Consider the following 20,237-nt stretch of genomic DNA (forward strand, 5'->3'; position numbering starts at 1 on the left):
ACCACACGGACTGCAGCGGTTCAAGAAGGCGGCTCACCACCACCTTCTCTAAAGCAGTTAGGGATGGACAATAAAAACCGGCCGCGCCCACATCCCATGAATGAATTGAAAAAACTTGTGGATGGGTTTGGGTGTGTGAGAGTCGGATTGGAGAGAAAGGCGCTCCCTTTCTCTGTAGCTGTGCCGGTTGTTGTTGTTGTTGTTGTGTCGGGGCGGAGACAAGATGGCGGCCCGGGGGGCGGGGCTCCGTCCCACGTGAGGCGGCGGGGCGGCTCTCGCGAGAGCGACAGGCCGGGCGAGGCGGACAGGCGGCAGAGTCGGGCCGGCGGGTGGATGGCGTCGCTCGCAGGTTTCCCACAGGTAAAGGCGGCGGGGACCGAGGCCCGGGGACAGTGGGACCCTCTCCGCTCCCCCCCGGCCCGGCCAGGCCAGGCCCGGACCTTGAGTGGCGCAGCGCGGCCGGGGCAGGGACGGCTCACAGCCCGCGGGGAGGGGGAAGGAAATGGCGGGAAGCGAGGAAGAAAGAAAGAAAGAGAAAGGAGAGAGAGAGAGAGAGGTGTCCGCGGGCGGCCATGGCTCGCTCGTGGAGCTGGATCTGGTGCGGGCCTTTCTGGGAAGCTGATACTCGGGAAAATGGCAGCAGAGGGGCCGGGTGGAGCACCAGCCCGGAGCCTGGGTGGAGCCCGGCTAGAGCCCGGAGCCTGGCCAGAGCCCCGGCCCGGAGCCTGGGTGGAGCACCAGCCCGGAGCCTGGGTGGAGGCCCGGCTAGAGCCCGGAGCCTGGCCAGAGCCCCGGCCCGGAGCCGCGCTCGCTGACGGCCTCACCAACAATACACTGACCAGCGGATCGCAGCATCCACCAGAGCGAGTAATGCCGCAGCTCAGTTAACTCCGCACTGGTTACGGGGATCGGGTGGCATATGTGTCGGTGCAGGCTCGATGGGCCGAAATGGCCTCTATCTGCACTGTGGGGTTTCTGTGTGTGGTTACTTTGCTTGTCTGTCTAGTTTGACGCGTCATCTGGTCGAGGTGTAAAATGCTGGATTGAATCGGGTGGATGGAGAGAAACTTCCCCCTGCTGGGGGAATCTAAAGGGACTTCAGATTAGAGCGTGGCCGCCTGAGCCCATGCTGTGTGCTGAGGCCCGAGCGAGAGAAGATGTGTTTAGTAATGAAGGTGCGGACATCATCCCACTACAGTTATGGTACTCTTTGTTTAATCCAATAGATGCTGGAACCCTTGGGAAGCCCCACGCTGCAGATGATGCTGGTAGGTCTTTTTTGAAGCCTAACTCATTGCTGCATGACATGCTCATACGCTTAGTCAGCAAGGAGATGCTGCATTGTGCACACCCAATTGGAGCAGGCAGTCGGCTTTAAATAATTGAAATAGAATAACTTGCTATAATTGTCAGACAGCATGAGCACAAATCTATCTACCCAGTGGGTGGTGAGCTGCCCTGTGGGTGGGGAGTGAGTCAGTGGGTGAGCTGCCCTGTGGGTGGGGAGTGAGTCAGTGGGTGAGCTGCCCTGTGGGTGGGGAGTGAGTCTGTGGGTGAGCTGCCCTGTGGGTGGGGAGTGAGTCTGTGGGTGAGCTGCCCTGTGGGTGGTGAGTGAGTCAGTGAGTGAGCTGCCCTGTGGGTGGGGAGTGAGTCTGTGGGTGAGCTGCCCTGTGGGTGGGGAGTGAGTCAGTGGGTGAGCTGCCCTGTGGGTGGGGAGTGAGTCTGTGGGTGAGCTGCCCTGTGGGTGGGGAGTGAGTCAGTGAGTGAGCTGTCCTAGAGCCATCATAGTCATAGAGTTATACAGCACAGAAAGAGACCCTTCGGCCCATCGCGTCCGCGCTGGCCATCATGCCCTATCTATTCTAATTCCATTTTCCAGCACTTGGTCCGTAGCCTTGTATGCTATGGCGTTTCAAGTGCTCATCTAAATGCTTCTTGAATGTTGAGGGTTCCTGTCTCTACCACCCTTTCAGGCAGTGAGTTCCAGATTTCAACCACCCTCTGGGTGAAACAGTTTTTCCTCAAATCCCCTCTAAATCTCCTGCCCCTTACCTTGAATAAGAACATAAGAAATAGGAGCAGGAGTAGGCCAATCGGCCCCTTGAGCCTGCTCCGCCATTCAATAAGATCATGGCTGATCTGATCCTAACCGCCAATCCACTATCACAGAACCATCTCCTGAATCTAACAGAATTAGACACACGAAATAGGAGCAGGATCGGGCTACACGGCCCCTGGGCCCGCTCCGCTACCCACAGGGCCATGACCGATCCGAACCTAGACTCGTGTCCAAATTCCTGCCCGCTCCCCGTAACCCTTAATTCCCTTTACTTCTAGGAAACTGTCTATTTCTGTTTTAAATTTATGTAATGATGTAGCTTCTACAGCTTTTTGGGGCAGCATATTCCATGGACCTACCACCCTCCGAGTGAAGTAGTTCCTCCTCATCTCAGTTTTGAAAGAGCAGCCCCTTATTCTAAGACTATGCCCCCTAGTTCTAGTTTCACCCATCATCGGGAACATCTTCCCCGCATCCACCCGATCCAACCCCTTCACAATCTTATATGTTTCAATAAGATCGCCTCTCATTCTTCTGAACTCCAATGAGTAGAGTCCCAATCTACTCAACCTCTCCTCATATGTCCATCCCCTCATCCCCGGGATTAACCGAGTGAACCTTCTTTGTACTGACTCGAGAGCAAGTATGTCCTTTCTTAAGTATGGACACCAAAACTGTACGCAGTATTCCAGGTGCGGTCTCACCAATACCTTGCACAACTGAAGCAATACCTCCCTATTTTTATATTCTATCCCCCTCGCAATGAAAGCCAACATTCCATTGGCCTTCTTAATCACTTGCTGCACCTGCATACTAACCTTTTGAGTTTCGTGCACCAGGACCCCCAGATCCCTTTGTACTTCAGTACTTTCCAGTTTCTTGCCATTAAGATAATAACTTGCTCTACGATTTTTCCTGCCAAAGTGCATAACCTCACACTTTCCAGTATTGTATTCCATCTGCCAAATCTCTGCCCACTTACTTAGCCTGTCGATGTCCCCTTGCAGGTTTTTTATGTCCTCCTCACTCACTACTTTCCCTCCCATCTTAGTATCATCTGCAAACTTTGATATGTTACACTCGGTCCCCTCCTCCAAATCGTTAATATAGATTGTAAAGAGTTGGGGACCCAGCACTGACCCCTGCGGAACACCACTAGTTACTGATTGCCAGTCTGAGAATGAACCATTTATCCCAACTCTCTGCCTTCTGTTAGATAACCAATCCTCTATCCATGCCAGAATATTACCCCCAATCCCGTGATTTTTTATCTTAAGCAATAATCTTTTGTGTGGCACTTTGTCAAATGCCTTTTGGAAGTCTAAATACACTACGTCCACTGGTTCCCCTTTATCCACCCTATATGTTACTTCCTCAAAGAACTCCAGCAAATTTGTCAAACATGACTTCCCCTTCATAAAACCATGCTGACTTTGTCCTATTAAATTATGATTATCCAAATGTCCTGTTACTGTCTCCTTAATAATGGACTCCAAAATTTTACCTACCACAGATGTTAGGCTAACCGGTCTATAGTTTCCAGCCTTCTGTCTACTGCCCTTTTTAAATAAGGGTGTTACATTAGCAGTTTTCCAGTCTGCTGGGACCTTTGCCGAGTCCAGGAAGTTTTGGAAAATTATTACCAATGTATCCACAATCCCTACCGCCACTTCCCTCAAGACCCTAGGATGTAAGCCATCAGGTCCAGGTGATTTATCCGCCTTGAGTCCCATTATTTTACCGAGTACCACTTCCTTAGTGATTTTGATTGTGTTTAGCTCCTCCCCCCCCCCCCCCCCCTTTAGCCCCCTGTTTGTCCAGTGTTGGGATATTTTTAGTGTCTTCTACTGTAAAGACTGATGTAAAATATTCATTCAGTGTTTTTGCCATCTCCATATTTCCCACCATTAATTTCCCGGTCTCATCCTCTGGGACCAACATTTACTTTAGCCACCCTTTTTCTTTTTATATAACTATAAAAACTCTTACTATCTGTTTTTATATTTTTTGCTAATTTACTTTCATAATCTATCTTCCCTTTCTTAATCTTTTTGTTATTTTTTGCTGTCTTTTAAAGTTTTCCCAATCCTCTATCCTCCCACTAGATTTGGCTACCTTATATGCCCTTGTTTTTAGTCGAATACTATCCTTAATTTCTTTACTTAGCCACGGATGGCTGTCTTTTCTTTTACACCCTTTTCTTCTCAGTGGAATATATATTTTTTGGAAGTTGTAAAATAACTCCTTAAATGTACACCACTGATCGTGTATCGTCTTACCCTTTAATCTATTTTCCCTATCCACTCTACTCAATTCCGCTCTCATACCTTCATAGTCTCCTTTATTCAAGCTTAGCACGCTTGTTTGAGATCCAACCTTCTCACCCTCTAATTGAATATGGAATTCAACCATGTTATGGTCACTCATTCCAAGGGGATCCTTTACTAGGACATTTTTAATTAATCCCATCTCGTTACACAGGACCAGATCTAAGGTTGCTTGCCCCCTGGTCGGTTCAGTTACATACTGCTCAAGAAACCCATCCCTAATACACTCAATGAACTCATCCTCAAGGCAGCCCTGCCCAATTTGATTTGTCCAATTAATATGATAGCTAAAATCCCCCATAATTATAGATGTTCCCTTATTACAAGCCTCAACTATTTCCTGATTGATACTCCGTCCAACAGAGTTGCCACTGTTCGGAGGCCCATAGACTACGCCCACTAGTGTTTTTTTCCCCTTATTATTCCTTACCTCCACCCAAACTGTTTCATTATCCTGATCTTTTTACCCAATATCATCATTTCTCTGTATTACAGTGATTCCTTCCTTTATTAACATAGCCACCCCACCTCCCCTTCCTTCCTGCCTGTCCTTCCTGATCGTTAAATAACCTGGTATGTTTAATTCCCAGGCATTGTCACCCTGCAGCCATGTTTCTGTAATGGCCACAAGATCATACCCATATGTAGTTATTTGTGCCATTAACTCATCTATTTTGTTACGAATGCTACGTGCATTCAGATAGAGAACTTTCAAAGATGTTTTGTGACACTTAGTTCCTGCTTTTGCCCTTTTTATTACTTTACCTTTTACTCCATACCTTCTGCCCCTTCCTGACACGCTCTGGTTTTTAATTTCCCCACTGCTACCTAAGTCTATGACCTTCTCTGTTGTCATTTTTATTATTTGCTCTCTAGGAATCTCCCCCCCACTAGTTAGTTTAAAGCCCTCTCTACAGCCCTAGTTATATGATCCGCCAGGACCCTAGTCCCAGCACTGGCCAAGTGAAGCCCGTCCCAACGGAACAGCTCCCTCCTGCCCCAGTACTGGTGCCAGTGTCCCAGGAAGCAAAACCCATTTCTCCCACACCAGTCTTTGAGCCACGCATTTAACTCTCTAATTTTATTTGTCCTAGCCAAATTCGCTCGTGGCTCAGGTAATAATCCAGAGAATCTATGCCCCCTGGTTATTGACCCCTCTACTAAGGGGAAAAGTTCGTTTCTATCTACCCTATCTATGCCCCTCATAATTTTGTACACCTCAATCAGGTCCCCCCTCGGCCTTCTCTGCTCTAAGGAAAACAACCCCAGCCTGTCCAGTCTCTCTTCATAGCTGAAGAACCCCATCCCAGGTAACATCCTGGTGAATCTCCTCTGCACCCTCCCCAATGCAATCACATCCTTCCTATAGTGTGGCGACCAGAACTGCACACACTATTCCAGCTGTGGCCTAACTAGCATTTTGTACAGCTCCATCATAACCTCCCTGCTCTTATATTCTATGCCTCAGCTAATGAAGGCAGGTATCCCATATGCCTTCTTAACCACCTTATCTACCTGTCCTGCTGCCGTCAGGGATCTATGTACATGCACACCAAGGTTCCTCTGTCCTCCCTAGGGTCCTACCATTCATTGTGTATTCCCTTGCCTGGTTAGTCCTCCCAAAATGCACCACATCACACTTTTCAGTGTTAAATTCCATTTGCCATTGTTCTGCCCATCTGACCAACCCATCAATATCGTCCTGTAGCCTGAGGCTTCCCTCCTCGCTATTTACCACTCCACCAATTTTTGTGTCATCTGCGAACTTACTGATCATACCTCCTACATTCATATCTAAATCATTAATGTACACTACAAACGGCAAAAGACCCAACACCGATCCCTGCGGTACACCACTGGACACAGGCTTCCCGTCACAAATACAACCTTCGACCATCATCCTCTGCCTCCATGGCACTAAGCCAATTTTGGATCCAACGTGCCAAATTGCCCTAGATCCCATGGGCTCTTACCTTCTTGACCAGTCTCCCATGCGGGACTTTGTCAAAAGCCTTACTGAAGTCCTTGTAGACTACATCAACTGCACTACCCTCATCCACACATCTAATCACCCCCTCTCAAAATTCGATCAAATTGGTTAGACATGATCTCCCCCTGACAAAGCCATGCTGACTATCCTTGATTAATCCTTGCCTCTCCAAGTGGTGACTAATTCTGTCCCTCAGAATTTTTTCCAATAATTTCCCTACCACTGATGTTAGGCTCACTGGCCTGTAATTCCCTGGTTTATCCCTACTACCCTTCTTGAATAATGGTTAGCTGTTCTCCAGTCCTCTGGCACCTCCCCTGTTGCCAGAGAGGTTCTAAAAATTTGTCAGAGCCCCTGCAATCTCCTCCCTTGCCTCACACAGCAGCCTGGGATACATCTCATCTGGGCCTGGGGATTTATCCACTTTTAAGCCCCTAAAACTGCTAGTACCTCCTCCCTCTCAATACTCATTTGTTCAAGTATATCTCAATCCCCCTGCCTGATTTCTATGCCTACATCGTCCTTCTCCATAGTGAACACAGATGCAAAATATTCGTTTAAAACCTCACCTACATCTTCCGGCTCTACACACAGATTTGCTACTTTGGTCCCTAATGGGCCCTACTCTCTTCCTGGTTATCCTCTTGCCCTTAATATACTTAAAACACCTTGGGATTTTCCTTTGTTTTGCCCGCCAGTGTTTTTTCATGCCCCCTCTTTGCTCTCCTAATTTCTTTAAGTGCCCCCTGCACTTTCTATACTCCTCTGGGGCTTCCACTGTTTTTAGTCCTTTCTATCTGCCAAAAGCCTCCCTTTTTTTCCTAATCCATTCTTGTATATCCCTTGACATCCAGGATTCCCTGGGCTTGTTGGTCCCACCCTTGACCTTTACGGGAACATGTTGGTGTTGTACTCTCTCTATTTCCTTTCTGAAAGACTCCCATTGCTCCGATGTGGATTTTCCTACAAGTAGCTGATCCCAATCCACTTTGGCCAGATCCTGCCTGATCATATTAAAATCGGCCTTCCCCCAATTTAGAACCTTTATTTCCGGTCCATCTTTGTCTTTTTCCATGACTACCTTAAATCTCACCGAATTATGGTCACTGTCACCAAAATGCTCTCCTACTGACACTTCTACCACTTGCCCGGCTACATTCCCTAGAATTAGGTCCAGTACCGCCCCCTCTCTTGTAGGACTTTCTACATGCTGGCTCAAAAAGCTCTCCTGGATGCACTTTAAGAATTCCGCACCCTCTAAGCCTTTCACACTCTGACTATCCCAGTTAATATTGGGGAAGTTGAAATCCCCTACTATTATTACCCTATTATTTTTACACTTCTGAGATTTGCCTACATATCTGTTCCTCTATCTCCCCCTGACTGGGGGCCTATAGTACACTCCCAGCAAAGTGCTTGCCCCCTTTTTGTTTTTAAGTTCTACCCATCTGGCCTCATTAGAGGAACCTGCTAAGATATCATCCCTCCTTACAGCAGTAATTGACTCTTTGATTAATATTGCGACACCCCCTCCTCTTTTACACCCCCCTCTGTCTTGCCTGAAGATTCTATACCCCAGAATATTGAGTTGCCAGTCCTGCCCCTCCCTCAACCATGTCTCTGTGATAGCAAGAATATCATACTCCCATGTGTTCATCAACACCTTCAATTCATCTGCCTTACTCGCAAGACTCCTTGCATTAAAATAAATGCCATCCAGCCTTGCCATACTCCCTTGTGCCGTTACATATTTGTTCTGCCTTCCAGGCTGACTTGATTTTTCCTCTATATTTGGCTGTGCATCACCCCCTACTATAGCTCCACTCCGTATCCCATCCCTCTGCCAAGTTAGTTTAAACCCCCTCCAACAGTACTAACAAACCTCCCCGCAAGGATGTTGGTCCCGTTCCGGTTCAGGTGCAACCTGTCTGACTTGTACAGGTCCCACCTTCCCCAGTAGCAGACTCAGGAAACTAAAGCCCTCCCTCCTGCACCAACACTTTAGCCACGCATTCATCTGCTCTATCCTCCTATTCCTATACTCACTAGCACGTGGCACCGGGAGTAATCCAGAGATCGCAACCTTTGAGGTCCTGCTTTTTAATCTGCTACCTAGCTCCCTAAATTCTTGTTGCAGGACCTCGTTCCTCTTCCTACCCATGTCGTTGGTCCCAATGTGAACCATGACCTCTGACTGTTCGCCCTCCCCCTTCAGAATGCCCTGCAGCCGTTCAGTGACATCCTTGACCCTGGCACCAGGGAGGCAACAATACCATCCTGGAGTCACGTCTGCTGCCACAGAAACGTCTATCTGTTCCCTTTACGATAGAATCCCCCATCACTATTGCTCTCCCACTCTTTTTCCTCCGCTCCTGTGCAGCTGAGCCACTCGTAGTGCCACGGACTTGGCTCTTGCTGCATTCCCCTGAGAAACCATCTCCCCAGCAGTATCCAAAACGGAAAATCTGTTGGAGAGAGAGATGGACCCAGGGGACTCCTGCACTACCTTCCTAGTTCTTTTACTCTGTCTGGTGGTCACCCATTCCCTGTCTGCCTGTGCAGTCTTTACCTGCGGCGTGACCACCTTGTTAAACGTGCTATCCACGAAGATCTCAGCTTCGCGGATGCTCCACAGTGACTCTAGCCGCAGCTCCGAAACGCGGATTTCGAGTAGCTGCAGCTGGAGACACTTCCTGCACATGTGTTCGCCCCGGACACCGAAAGTGTCCCTGACTTCCCACATAGCACAGGAGGAGCACTCCACGCTGCCCTGCCATGTCCTACCCTTAATTTACTCCCTTTACTTTCTTTAAATTAAAGAATATTAAATACACTAGGGACCTTACTTCCCTTTAAACACTACTTACTCTAAACTAGAGACCTTACTTTTACTTCAACGACTGGACTGTAGAAATACTCACCAGGTCCTACTTGCCAATCAGCTCCTTCCCTAGTTGTGACGTCACTTTAGTGGTTTCGCAGTTGTTGTTGTTTGACTGCTCCCGCTCTCGGACTCTTTCCTAACTCGCAGCACTCCGGTGTCGGGCCTCCTCTGCTGCGCTCCTTTATGGCTGCTCTGCCTTCTCTCAGGTCCTGCTGCCGCTCCCACACAGGTCCGCCACCTCCTGTGGGTGGTGAGTCAGTGGGTGAGCTGCCCTGTGGGTGGGGAGTGAGCGGCCCTGTGGGTGGGGAGTGAGCGGCCCTGTGGGTGGGGAGTGAGCGAGTGAGCTGTCCTGTGGGTGGGGAGTGAGTGATTGTGTGAATTGTATTTGTTTTTCCTTCATTGGCGCAGGGCGAGTGCAGCCAGCTGCAGCTCTGCCAACTGCTGACCTGGATGGAAGCTGCCATAATCCTCGTCTGTATAGCTCAGGACCACACACTATACATTTACCCACGGTCAACATTGAAGCTTTGAATGGGAATGGACTTCTACTAATACAAAGTGGAATCTTCACACAGCTGTTCCTTGTGAACTCTGTGCTGAACCAATTCTCAGTAAGGAGCCAGATGTGCTCCTAAATGGGAGCATCTATTAACTTGGACGAGGTTGTGTGAGGCAGGTATTGCTGTGTGGTGAAATTACCCCACCCCACCCCATCCCATAGTCACGTAGTTACAGCTGATGAGGCTCCGAGATAATGAATTCAGGTACGCTGACAGAATGACCTACAATCCCAGAGACATGAATATTCAAGGTTGTGTATATGTGAAGTAGCTTGTACTGTGTGGTTTTGCTTACCATGAATCGGAGAAAGCGAGTGCAAGAAGCAAGACTGAAGTTTAATTCACTCCACGTGGCATCAAGAAATGGCTGAGTGCAGTAGATACATCAAAGGCTCTGAGCCCAGCCAATATCCCGGCTATAGTGCTGAAGACCAGTGCTTCAGAACTAGCCGTACCCTTAGCTAGTTGTTCCAGTACAACTGCAACACTGGCATCTACCCGACAATATGGAAAATTGCCCAGGTACGTCCTCTCCACAAAAAGCTTGACAAACCCTGTCGTCAACAGTGCAATTAAGTGACACTTACCAATAACGTTCACCAATGCTCAGGTGGGTTCCGCCAGAACCATTCGGCGCCAGATCTTATAGCCTTGGTGTAAACATGGACATGAGGTGAAGTGAGAGTGACTGTCTGAGTGTGGCGGCGTCTGGCTGGGCGTGGCGGCGAGGATTCAATCATAGCTGGCATGAAGGAAGATGGCTCTGGTGGTTGTTGGGAGGCCAATTATCTCAGGCCCAGGACATCGCTGTAGGAATTCCTCAGGGCGGTGTCCTAGGCCCAACCATCTTCAGCTGCTTCATCAGTGAGCATCCCTCCATCATAAGGTCAGATCTCTGATTGCAGTGTTCAGCTGCATTTGCTGCAACTCAGATAATGGAGCAGTCTATGCCCGCATGTAGCAAGACCCGGATAACTTCCAGGCGTGGGCTGATAAGTGGCAGGTAACATTTGTGCCACACAAGTGCCAGGCAATGACTATCTCCAACAGGCGAGAGTCTAACCATCTCCCCATGACATTCTACGGCATTACCATCGTGGAATCCCCCACCATCAACATCCTGGGGGGTCACTGTTGACCAGAAACATAACTGGACCAGCCACATAAATGCTGTGACTACTGGAGCAGGTCAGAGGCTGGGTATTCTGCGGCGAGTGTCTCACCTCCTGACTCCCCAAAGCCTTTCCACCATCTACAAGGCACAAGTCAGGAGTGTGATGGAATACTCTCCACTTGCCTGGATGAGTGCAGCTCCAACAACACTCGAGGAGCTCAACACCATCCAGGACAAAGCAGCCCGCTTGATTGGCACCCCATCCACCACCTTAAACATTCACTCCCTCCACCACCGGCGTACCATGACTACTGTGTATAATATCCAGAGAATATACTGCTGCAACTCATCAAGGTACATCCCAAACCTGCGAGCTCTACTACCTCGAAGGAAAAGAACAGCGGGCACATGGAAACACCATCACCTCCAAATTCCCATCCCAAGTCTTGCACTGTCCTGATTTGGAAATATATCGCTGTTCAGTCATTGTAGCTGTGCCAAAACCCTGGAACTCCCTCCCTCACAGCCCTGAGAGTCCCTTCACCACACGGACTGCAGCGGGTTAAGGCGGCTCACCACCACCATCTTAGGGCAACTGGAGATGGGCAATAAGTGACGGCCACATCCCAAGAATGAACCAAAAAAAGATAAATAGGAAGGGGGAATAGATGCTAAAATGTGGATGGGGGAAGAGCCAGATTAGGGGATTGACCAAAAGTTGGTTAAATAGCTGGGTTTAGGGAGGTTCTTGACGGTTAGGCGGGGTTTATGGAGGGAATATAGATCAACATAAAGATGGCTGAAGGCTCTGACACTGGAGGTAAGTGGAACAGAATGCACAAATGACCAGTCGGAGGACTGAAGCGGGGGGGAGGGGACATAGGGCTGATGGTGATTGCAATGATGGGTGGGTCAGGTTCTAGGTCGGTTAGGTGACGAGGATTATTAGTTTGACTTGTCTTTTAATAAGCAATCTTCCACAAACAAACACAAAATTACCTCCAAATACTCAACAGTCCATTGTTCTGAAAAAAGAGAAGACTTGCATTTATATCGCGCCTTTCATGACCTCGGTGTTGCAAAGCACTTTCCAGCCAGTGAAGTACTTTTTTTTGACGTGTAGTCACTGTTGTAATGTAGGAAACACTCAGCCAGTTTCAGCACAGCAAGTTCCCACAAACAGCAATGAGACAAATGACCGGTTGATTTATTGTTTTAAGTGACGTAGATTGTGGCCTAAATGTTAGTCAGGACACTAGGCGGAGTAAGTATCCTGCACTTTGATTACCATGGGATCTTTTACATCCACCTGAGAAGGCAGATGGGGCCCCGCTTTAACGTCTCATTCGAAAGACCGGAACTCCGACAGTGCAGCGCAGGGTCGGCCTAGATTATGGGCTGGAGTGGGGTTTAAACCCACGAACGTCTGAAGTTGAGCGTGCTACCACTGCGCCAGTCTGACACTGCTTCCAAGTTTTTATACAGAAATTGTACACTTTCTCCAATAAGATCTTTCAGTCAATTTGCAGCCGCGATGATGAGGAGGAGGTGGATTTGGGCAGCGGCCAATCAAGAAGCAGTGAATTTAAATATCTCTTCCAGTTGTGTTAGAATCCTTTGAGAACTTCGATTCTTGATAACACTTTGTTTTGTTGCTTAAATGGCACCAAAAGACACCAGGGGTGCTGCTCCTGGTCGGTGCCCAATTGTTGGAGATAAAAGTCAAGCAGTTTGGAATCGAGAAGCAGCAGTTATTGTAAATGTGAAGCTGTATATCCTCACGGGTTAAAGGGATATGCCCATTGCTTCAACTCCGCTGGGAAATTCCGCAGACTCGACATGCTCGCGCGTGTGGTTGGTGTCACTTCGACTGTAATGGGAAAATAACCAGCTGGAGCCTGGAATTCTGAGGCTGATGATAAAGGTAGCGTGAGCCAATCCAGTTGGTACATTTCACCATGTTTAAAAACACTTTTTTTTGCAAATTAGAAATTTCAGTTAGGGGGAAACTGGTAGACAAATTTTTCCTGAAAATATTTTGAGTGATTTGATTGGTTCAGCTTTTTATTATTGGTGGATTTTCCTGACTGGCCATTCGGGATCAGTTGTTTCCATTAGCTGTTGGTCGTATCGCTTAGTCTCAAATCAACAAAGCTAAAACAGGAAGTGCTTGCTACATGCAAGACATTACATGCCTCCATGCATTGTACACTTCTATTCTTAACTATAATATACTAAAAATCTTATTTTTGTGCACGCTTCCTGTCTGCAAAACTTCACTTCCTGTTGCCACCCCCTGGTCTATTTGACTCTAACTCCCCTTCACCCATCGAACTTGACTCCACGTGTTCTATGCCATGGGAGATCAACCACAACATTAAAAATCTTCGGTCTATATGCACTTCCTGGCAGTCTGTTTCCTGTGTTAAATGAGTAAATTGCTGTTGCACACATCTTGATCAATTGGAGGCTAATTTTGTACGTGCTTTTGTTTAGCCCGATGAGAATTTACAAGTGTTGTGCATCAAATGTATAAATGCCTTTAATTTTGCATGTAATGTATGTATATGGTGAATCACTCATTGCACTACTAATGGTATGAGGCCAGAAACATACCGTATAAAATGGAATGTAGATGTCCCTCCATAGTCCTGAAATAAGAACATACGAAATAGGAGCAGGAGTCGGCCACTTGGCCCTTCGAGCCTGCTCTGCCATTCAATAAGATCATGGCTGATCTACCACTGAGAAGAAAAGGGTGTAAAAGAAAAGACAGCCATCCGTGGCTAAGTAAAGAAATTAAGGATAGTATTCGACTAAAAACAAGGGCATATAAGGTAGCCAAATCTAGTGGGAGGATAGAGGATTGGGAAAACTTTAAAAGACAGCAAAAAATAACAAAAAGATTGATTAAGAAAGGGAAGATAGATTATGAAAGTAAATTAGCAAAAAATATAAAAACAGATAGTAAGAGTTTTTATAGTTATATAAAAGGAAAAAGGGTGGCTAAAGTAAATGTTGGTCCCTTAGAGGATGAGACCGGGAAATTAATGGTGGGAAATATGGAGATGGCAAAAACACTGAATATTTTATATCAGTCTTTACAGTAGAAGACACTAAGAATATCCCAACACTGGACAAACAGGGGGCTAAAGGGGGGGGGGGAGGAGCTAAACACGATCAAAATCACTAAGGAAGTGGTACTCGGTAAAATAATGGGACTCAAGGCGGATAAATCACCTGGACCTGATGGCTTACATCCTAGGGTCTTGAGGGAAGTGGCGGTAGGGATTGTGGATGCATTGGTAATAATTTTCCAAAACTCCCTGGACTCGGCAATGGCCCCGGCAGACTGGAAAACTGCTAATGTAACACCCTTATTTAAAAAGGGCATTAGACAGAAGGCTGGAAACTATAGACCAGTTAGCCTAACATCTGTGGTAGGTAAAATTTTGGAGTCCATTATTAAGGAGACAGTAACAGGACATTTGCATAATCATAATTTAATAGGACAAAGTCAGCATGGTTTTATGAAGGGGAAGTCATGTTTGACAAATTTGCTGGAGTTCTTTGAGGAAGTAACATATAGGGTGGATAAAGGGGAACCAGTGGACGTAGTGTATTTAGACTTCCAAAAGGCATTTGACAAGGTGCCACACAAAAGATTATTGCTTAAGATAAAAAATCACGGGATTGGGGGTAATATTCTGGCATGGATAGAGGATTGGCTATCTAACAGAAGGCAGAGAGTTGGGATAAATGGTTCATTCTCAGACTGGCAATCAGTAACTAGTGGTGTTCCGCAGGGGTCAGTGCTGGGTCCCCAACTCTTTACAATCTATATTAACGATTTGGAGGAGGGGACCGAGTGTAACATATCAAAGTTTGCAGATGATACTAAGATGGGAGGGAAAGTAGTGAGTGAGGAGGACATAAAAAACCTGCAAGGGGACATCGACAGGCTAAGTAAGTGGGCAGAGATTTGGCAGATGGAAGACAATACTGGAAAGTGTGAGGTTATGCACTTTGGCAGGAAAAATCGTAGAGCAAGTTATTATCTTAATGGCAAGAAACTGGAAAGTACTGAAGTACAAAGGGATCTGGGGGTCCTGGTGCACGAAACTCAAAAGGTTAGTATGCAGGTGCAGCAAGTGATCAAGAAGGCCAATGGAATGTTGGCTTTCATTGCTAGGGGGATAGAATATAAAAATAGGGAGGTATTGCTTCAGTTGTACAAGGTATTGGTGAGACCGCACCTGGAATACTGCATACAGTTTTGGTGTCCATACTTAAGAAAGGACATACTTGCTCTCGAGTCAGTACAAAGAAGGTTCACTCGGTTAATCCCGGGGATGAGGGGATGGACATATGAGGAGAGGTTGAGTAGATTGGGACTCTACTCATTGGAGTTCAGAAGAATGAGAGGCGATCTTATTGAAACACATAAGATTGTGAAGGGGTTGGATCGGGTGGATGCGGGGAGGATGTTTCCGATGATGGGTGAAACTAGAACTAGGGGGCATAGTCTTAGAATAAGGGGCTGCTCTTTCAAAACTGAGATGAGGAGGAACTACTTCACTCGGAGGGTGGTAGGTCCATGGAATATGCTGCCCCAAAAAGCTGTAGAAGCTACATCATTATATAAATTTAAAACAGAAATAGACAGTTTCCTAGAAGTAAAGGGAATTAAGGGTTACGGGGAGCGGGCAGGAATTTGGACATGAGTTTCGGTTCGGATCGGTCATGGCCCTGTGGGTAGCGGAGCGGGCCCAGGGGCCGTGTAGCCTGATCCTGCTCCTATTTCGTGTGTCTAATTCTGTTAGATTCAGGAGATGGTTCTGTGATAGTAGATTGGCGGTTAGGATCAGATCAGCCATGATCTTATTGAATGGCGGAGCAGGCTCGAGTGGCCGATTGGCCTACTCCTGCTATTTCTTATGTTCTTAAGTCCACTTTCCTGCACTATCCCCATAGCCCTTGATTCCCTTAATATCCAAAAATCTATCGTACTCTGTCTTGAATATACTGAACGACTGAGCCTCCGTAGCCCTCTGGGGTAGAGAATTCCAAAGATTCACCACCCTGAGTGAAGACATTTCTCCTTACCTCAGTCCTAAATGCTAGGTTCACTTCCCCAGAGATCAGGTTACAGATCAGAACCCTGGGTCCATTATCGGCTCCTGCTCTCGTCTGCCAAAATTACTCACCGTTCCAGAATTGTTCTGGAATGTAAAGCTAAACCCCGGCTTCTATTCTCCACTGCTAACCGTCTTCTTAAATCCCTCTCCCGTCTCCTCCACCCTCACCTCTGACAACAAGTGTGAGAAGCTCATGGACTTCTTTGTCTGAGATTGAGACCATCTGTTCAGCTGCCTCTGCCACTTCCCTTCCTTCCCCTAGCCCACCGGGCCAAATTTCCTCAAAGGTTCCCCCCTGTCCTAGGCCTGAACTCGCATCTTTCTCCAGTCTCTGATCTCCCCTCATGACCTCTCCAAACTCATCTTGCCAATGAGACCCACTTCGTGCTCCCTGGACCCTATTCCCTCCAAACTGCTGACCAGCCAACTTCCTTTTCTGCCTCCCATGTTAGCTGACATTGTTCACGGTTCTCTCTCCTTGAGTACTGTCCCCCTCTCCCTCAAATCTGCTGTCATCACCCCCTCCTCCAAAAAAAAACAAAAAAAAAACCCTTGACCCCTCTGTCCTTGCAAACTACTGCCCCATCTCCAACCTCCCTTTCCTCTCCGGGCCTTAAACGTGTTGTCGCCTCCCAAATCCGTGCCCATCTTTCTCGCAACTCCACCTTTCAATCCCTCCAATCAGGTTTCCGCCCCGCCACAGTATCGAAACGGCTCTTAACAAAGTCACAAATGACATCCTTTGTGACTGACAAAAGGTAAACTATCCCTCCTCGTCCTCCTTGACTTGTCTGCAGCCTTTGACACGGTTGACCACTCCACCGTTGTCCAGTTGGCTGGGACTGCACTCGCTTGATTCCATTCGAGTATAGGAATAGGGATACCTTACTACAGCTGTACAAGGTGCTGGTGAGACCGCATCTGGAGTATTGTGTACAGTTTTGGTCGCCCCATCTGCGGAAGGATGTTCTTGCCATGGAAAGAGTGCAACGGCGATTCACCAGGCTGATACCTGGAATGGCGGGAATGACCTACGAAGAGAGATTAAATAGTTTGGGCTTGTACTCACTGGAGTTTAGAAGATTGAGAGGGGATCTCATCGAAACATATAAAATTATGGCAGGCCTGGACAGGATGAATTCAGAGAGAATGTTTCCAATGGCCGGGGAGCACAGAACCAGGGGCCACAGTCTAAAAATAGCGGGCAAATCATTTAAAACAGAGATGAGGAAGAATTTCTTCACTCAAAGAGTGGTGAGCCTGTGGAATTCCCTGCCACAGAGGGCTGTGAAGGCTAATTCAATAAATATTTTCAAGAGAGAATTGGATATATTTCTGAAGGCTAAGGGGATTAAGGGTTACGGAGAAAAGGCGGGGACGGGGTACTGAACTGGTAAGATCAGCTATGATCTCAGACGAAGATCAGCCATGATCTCATTGAATGGCGGAGCAGGCTCGAAGGGCCGAATGGCCTACTCCTGTTCCTATCTCTATGTATCTATGTATTCTTATCTATCTAATCGTAGCCAGAGCATCACCTGCAATGGCTCCCGCATCGTTCCCTCTGGTGTCCCCCAAGGACCCATCCTTTGCCCCCTCCTGTTTCTCATCTACATGCTGCCCCTTGGCGACATCATTCGAAAACAGCGTCAGTTTCCACCTGTACGCAGACGAAACCCAGCTCTACCTCGCCACCACTTCTCTCAACCCCTCCACGGTCTCTAAATGGTCAGGCTGCTTGTCTGACATCCAGTTCTGGATGAGCAAAATTTTTCTCCAATTAAATATTGGGAAGACTGAAGCCATTGTTTTCGGTCCCCGCCACTAACTCCGTTCCCTGGGCACTGACGCCATCCCTGTCCCTAACATCTGTCTGAGGCTGAACCACACTGTTCGCAACCTTGGTGTCATATTTGACCTTGAAATGAGCTTCCGACCACATGTCTGTGGTATAACTAAGACCGCCTATTTCTGCCTCTGTAACCAGCTACGGACACAACAGCAGATCCTGCAAACTCCTCCTCACCAGCATCGGGGGACTTGCACCAAAACTGGGAGAGCTGTCCCACCGACCAGTCCAGCAACAGCCTGACAGTCATTCTCACAGAATCATACCTTTCAGCCAATGTCCCAAACTCCTCCATCACCATCCCTGGCTATGTCCTGTTCCACAGCCAGGACAGACCAATCGGGTGGCGGCACAGTGGTATACAGTCGGGAAGGAGTGGCCCTGGGAGTCCTCAACATTGACTCCAGACCCCATGAAGTCTCATGGCTTCAGGTTAAGCATGGGCAAGGAAACCTCCTGCTGATTACCACCTACCGCCCTCCCTCAGCTGATGAATCAGTACTCCGCCATGTTTGAACACCACTTGGAAGAAGCGCTAAGAGTAGCACGGGCATAGAATGTACTCTGGGTGAGGGACTTCAGTGTCCATCACCAAGAGTGGCTTGGTAGCACCACTGCTGGCCGAGTCCTGAAGGACATAGCTGCCAGTCTGGGCCTGCGACAAGTGGTGAGAGAACCAACATGAGGGGGGGAAAGCTTACTTGACCTCGTCCTCACCAATCTACCTGTCGCAGATGCATCATCCATGACCACAGTGGTAGCAGTGACCACTGCACAGTCATTGTGGAGCCGAAGTCCCATCTTCACACTGAGGACAGCCTCCATCGTGTTGTGTGGCACTACCACCGTGCCAAATGGGTTAGATTCAGAACAGGCCTAGCAGCTCAAAACTGCGCATCCATGAGGCGCTGTGGGGCAGCAGCAGCAGAATTGTATTCAACCACAATCTGTAACCACATTGCCCGGCATATCCCTCACACTACCATTACCATCACCCGGGGACCAACTCTGGTTCAATAAGGAGTGAAGAAGAGCATTCCAGGAGCAGCACTAGGCGTACCTAAAAATGCAGTGCTAACCTGGAGAAGCTGCAACACAGGACTACATGCATGCTAAAAAGCAGAAGCAGCGTGCTATAGACTGTGCGATTGCTTAGCTCTATCAACGCATCAGATCAAAGCTCTGCAGTCCTGCCACATCCAGTCGTGAATGGTGGTGGACTATTAAACAACTAATGGGAGGAGGAGGCTCCATGAATATCCCCATCCTCAATGATGGTGGAGCCCAGCACATGTGTGCAAAAGACAAGGCTGAAGCGTTTGCAACCGTCTTCAGCCAGAAGTGCCGAGTGGATGATCCATATCGGCCTCCTCCCGAGGTGCCCACCACCACAGAAGCCAGTCTTCAGCCAATTCAATTCACTCCACGTGATATCAAGAAACTGCTGAGCACACTGGATACAGCAAAGGCTGTGGGTCCCGGCTATCGTGCTGAAGACTTGTGCTCCAGAACTAGCCCCGCCTCTAGCTAAGTTGTTCCAGTACAGCTACAACACTGGCATCTATCCGACAATGTGGAAAACTGCCCAGGTATGTCCTGCCCACAAAAAGCAGGACAAATGCAATCAGGCCAATTACCACCCCATCAGCCTACTCTCAATCATCAGCAAAGTGATGGAAGGTATTGGCGACAGTGCTATCAAGCAGCATTTACTCACCAATAACCTGTTTACTGATGTCCAGTTTGGATTCCGCCAAGACCACTTGGCTCCCGGCCTCATTACAGCCTTGGTCCAAACATGGACAAAGGAGCTGAATTCCAGAGGTGAGGTGAGAGTGACTGCCCTTGACGTCAAGGCAGTATTTGACCGAGTGTGGCATCAAGGAGCCCTCGTAAAACTGAAGTCAATGGGAATCGGCGGGGGTGGGGGGGAAACTCTCCTGGCTGGAGTCATACCTAGCACAAAGGAAGATGGTTGTGGTGGTTAAAGGTCAATCATCACAGCCCCAGGACATCGCTGCAGGAGTTCCCCAGGGCAGTGTCCTCGGCCCAACCATCTTCAGCTGCTTCATCAATGACCTTCCCTCCATCATAAGGTCAGAAATGGGGATGTTTGCTGATGACTGCAGAGTGTTCAGTGCCATTCGCAGCTCCACAGATAATGAAGCAGTCCATGCCCGCATGCAGCAAGTCCAGACGACGTTCAGGCTTGGGCTGATAAGTGGCAGGTAACATTCGCGCCACACAAGTGCCAGGCAATGTCTATCTCCAACAAGTGAGTGTCTAACCACCGCCTCTTGGCATTCAACGGCATTA

At 48.1% G+C, this 20,237-nt stretch overlaps 1 protein-coding gene across 2 annotated transcripts in view; it reads left to right on the forward strand.

The window, feature by feature from the left end:
- Window positions 1-245: 245 nt before the first annotated feature.
- Window positions 246-20,237, forward strand: part of LOC147116795 (poly(U)-binding-splicing factor PUF60-like) — a 106,597-nt gene continuing 86,605 nt past the window's right edge. Inside the window, exons 1-2 of one of the 2 annotated variants that reach the window (XM_085987215.1) lie at window positions 246-360; window positions 1,227-1,268. In XM_085987215.1, the coding sequence (XP_085843341.1) occupies window positions 334-360; window positions 1,227-1,268 (69 nt within the window). In that variant the 5' untranslated portion in view covers window positions 246-333. The remainder of the gene's footprint in view (window positions 361-1,226; window positions 1,269-20,237) is intronic. The other variant, XM_085987216.1, reaches the window with a different exon arrangement.

The sequence above is a fragment of the Somniosus microcephalus genome, chromosome 5 (genome assembly GCF_052327205.1).
Source record: "Somniosus microcephalus isolate GS21.2 chromosome 5, FLI_Smic_1.0, whole genome shotgun sequence".
Taxonomy (NCBI): domain Eukaryota; kingdom Metazoa; phylum Chordata; class Chondrichthyes; order Squaliformes; family Somniosidae; genus Somniosus; species Somniosus microcephalus.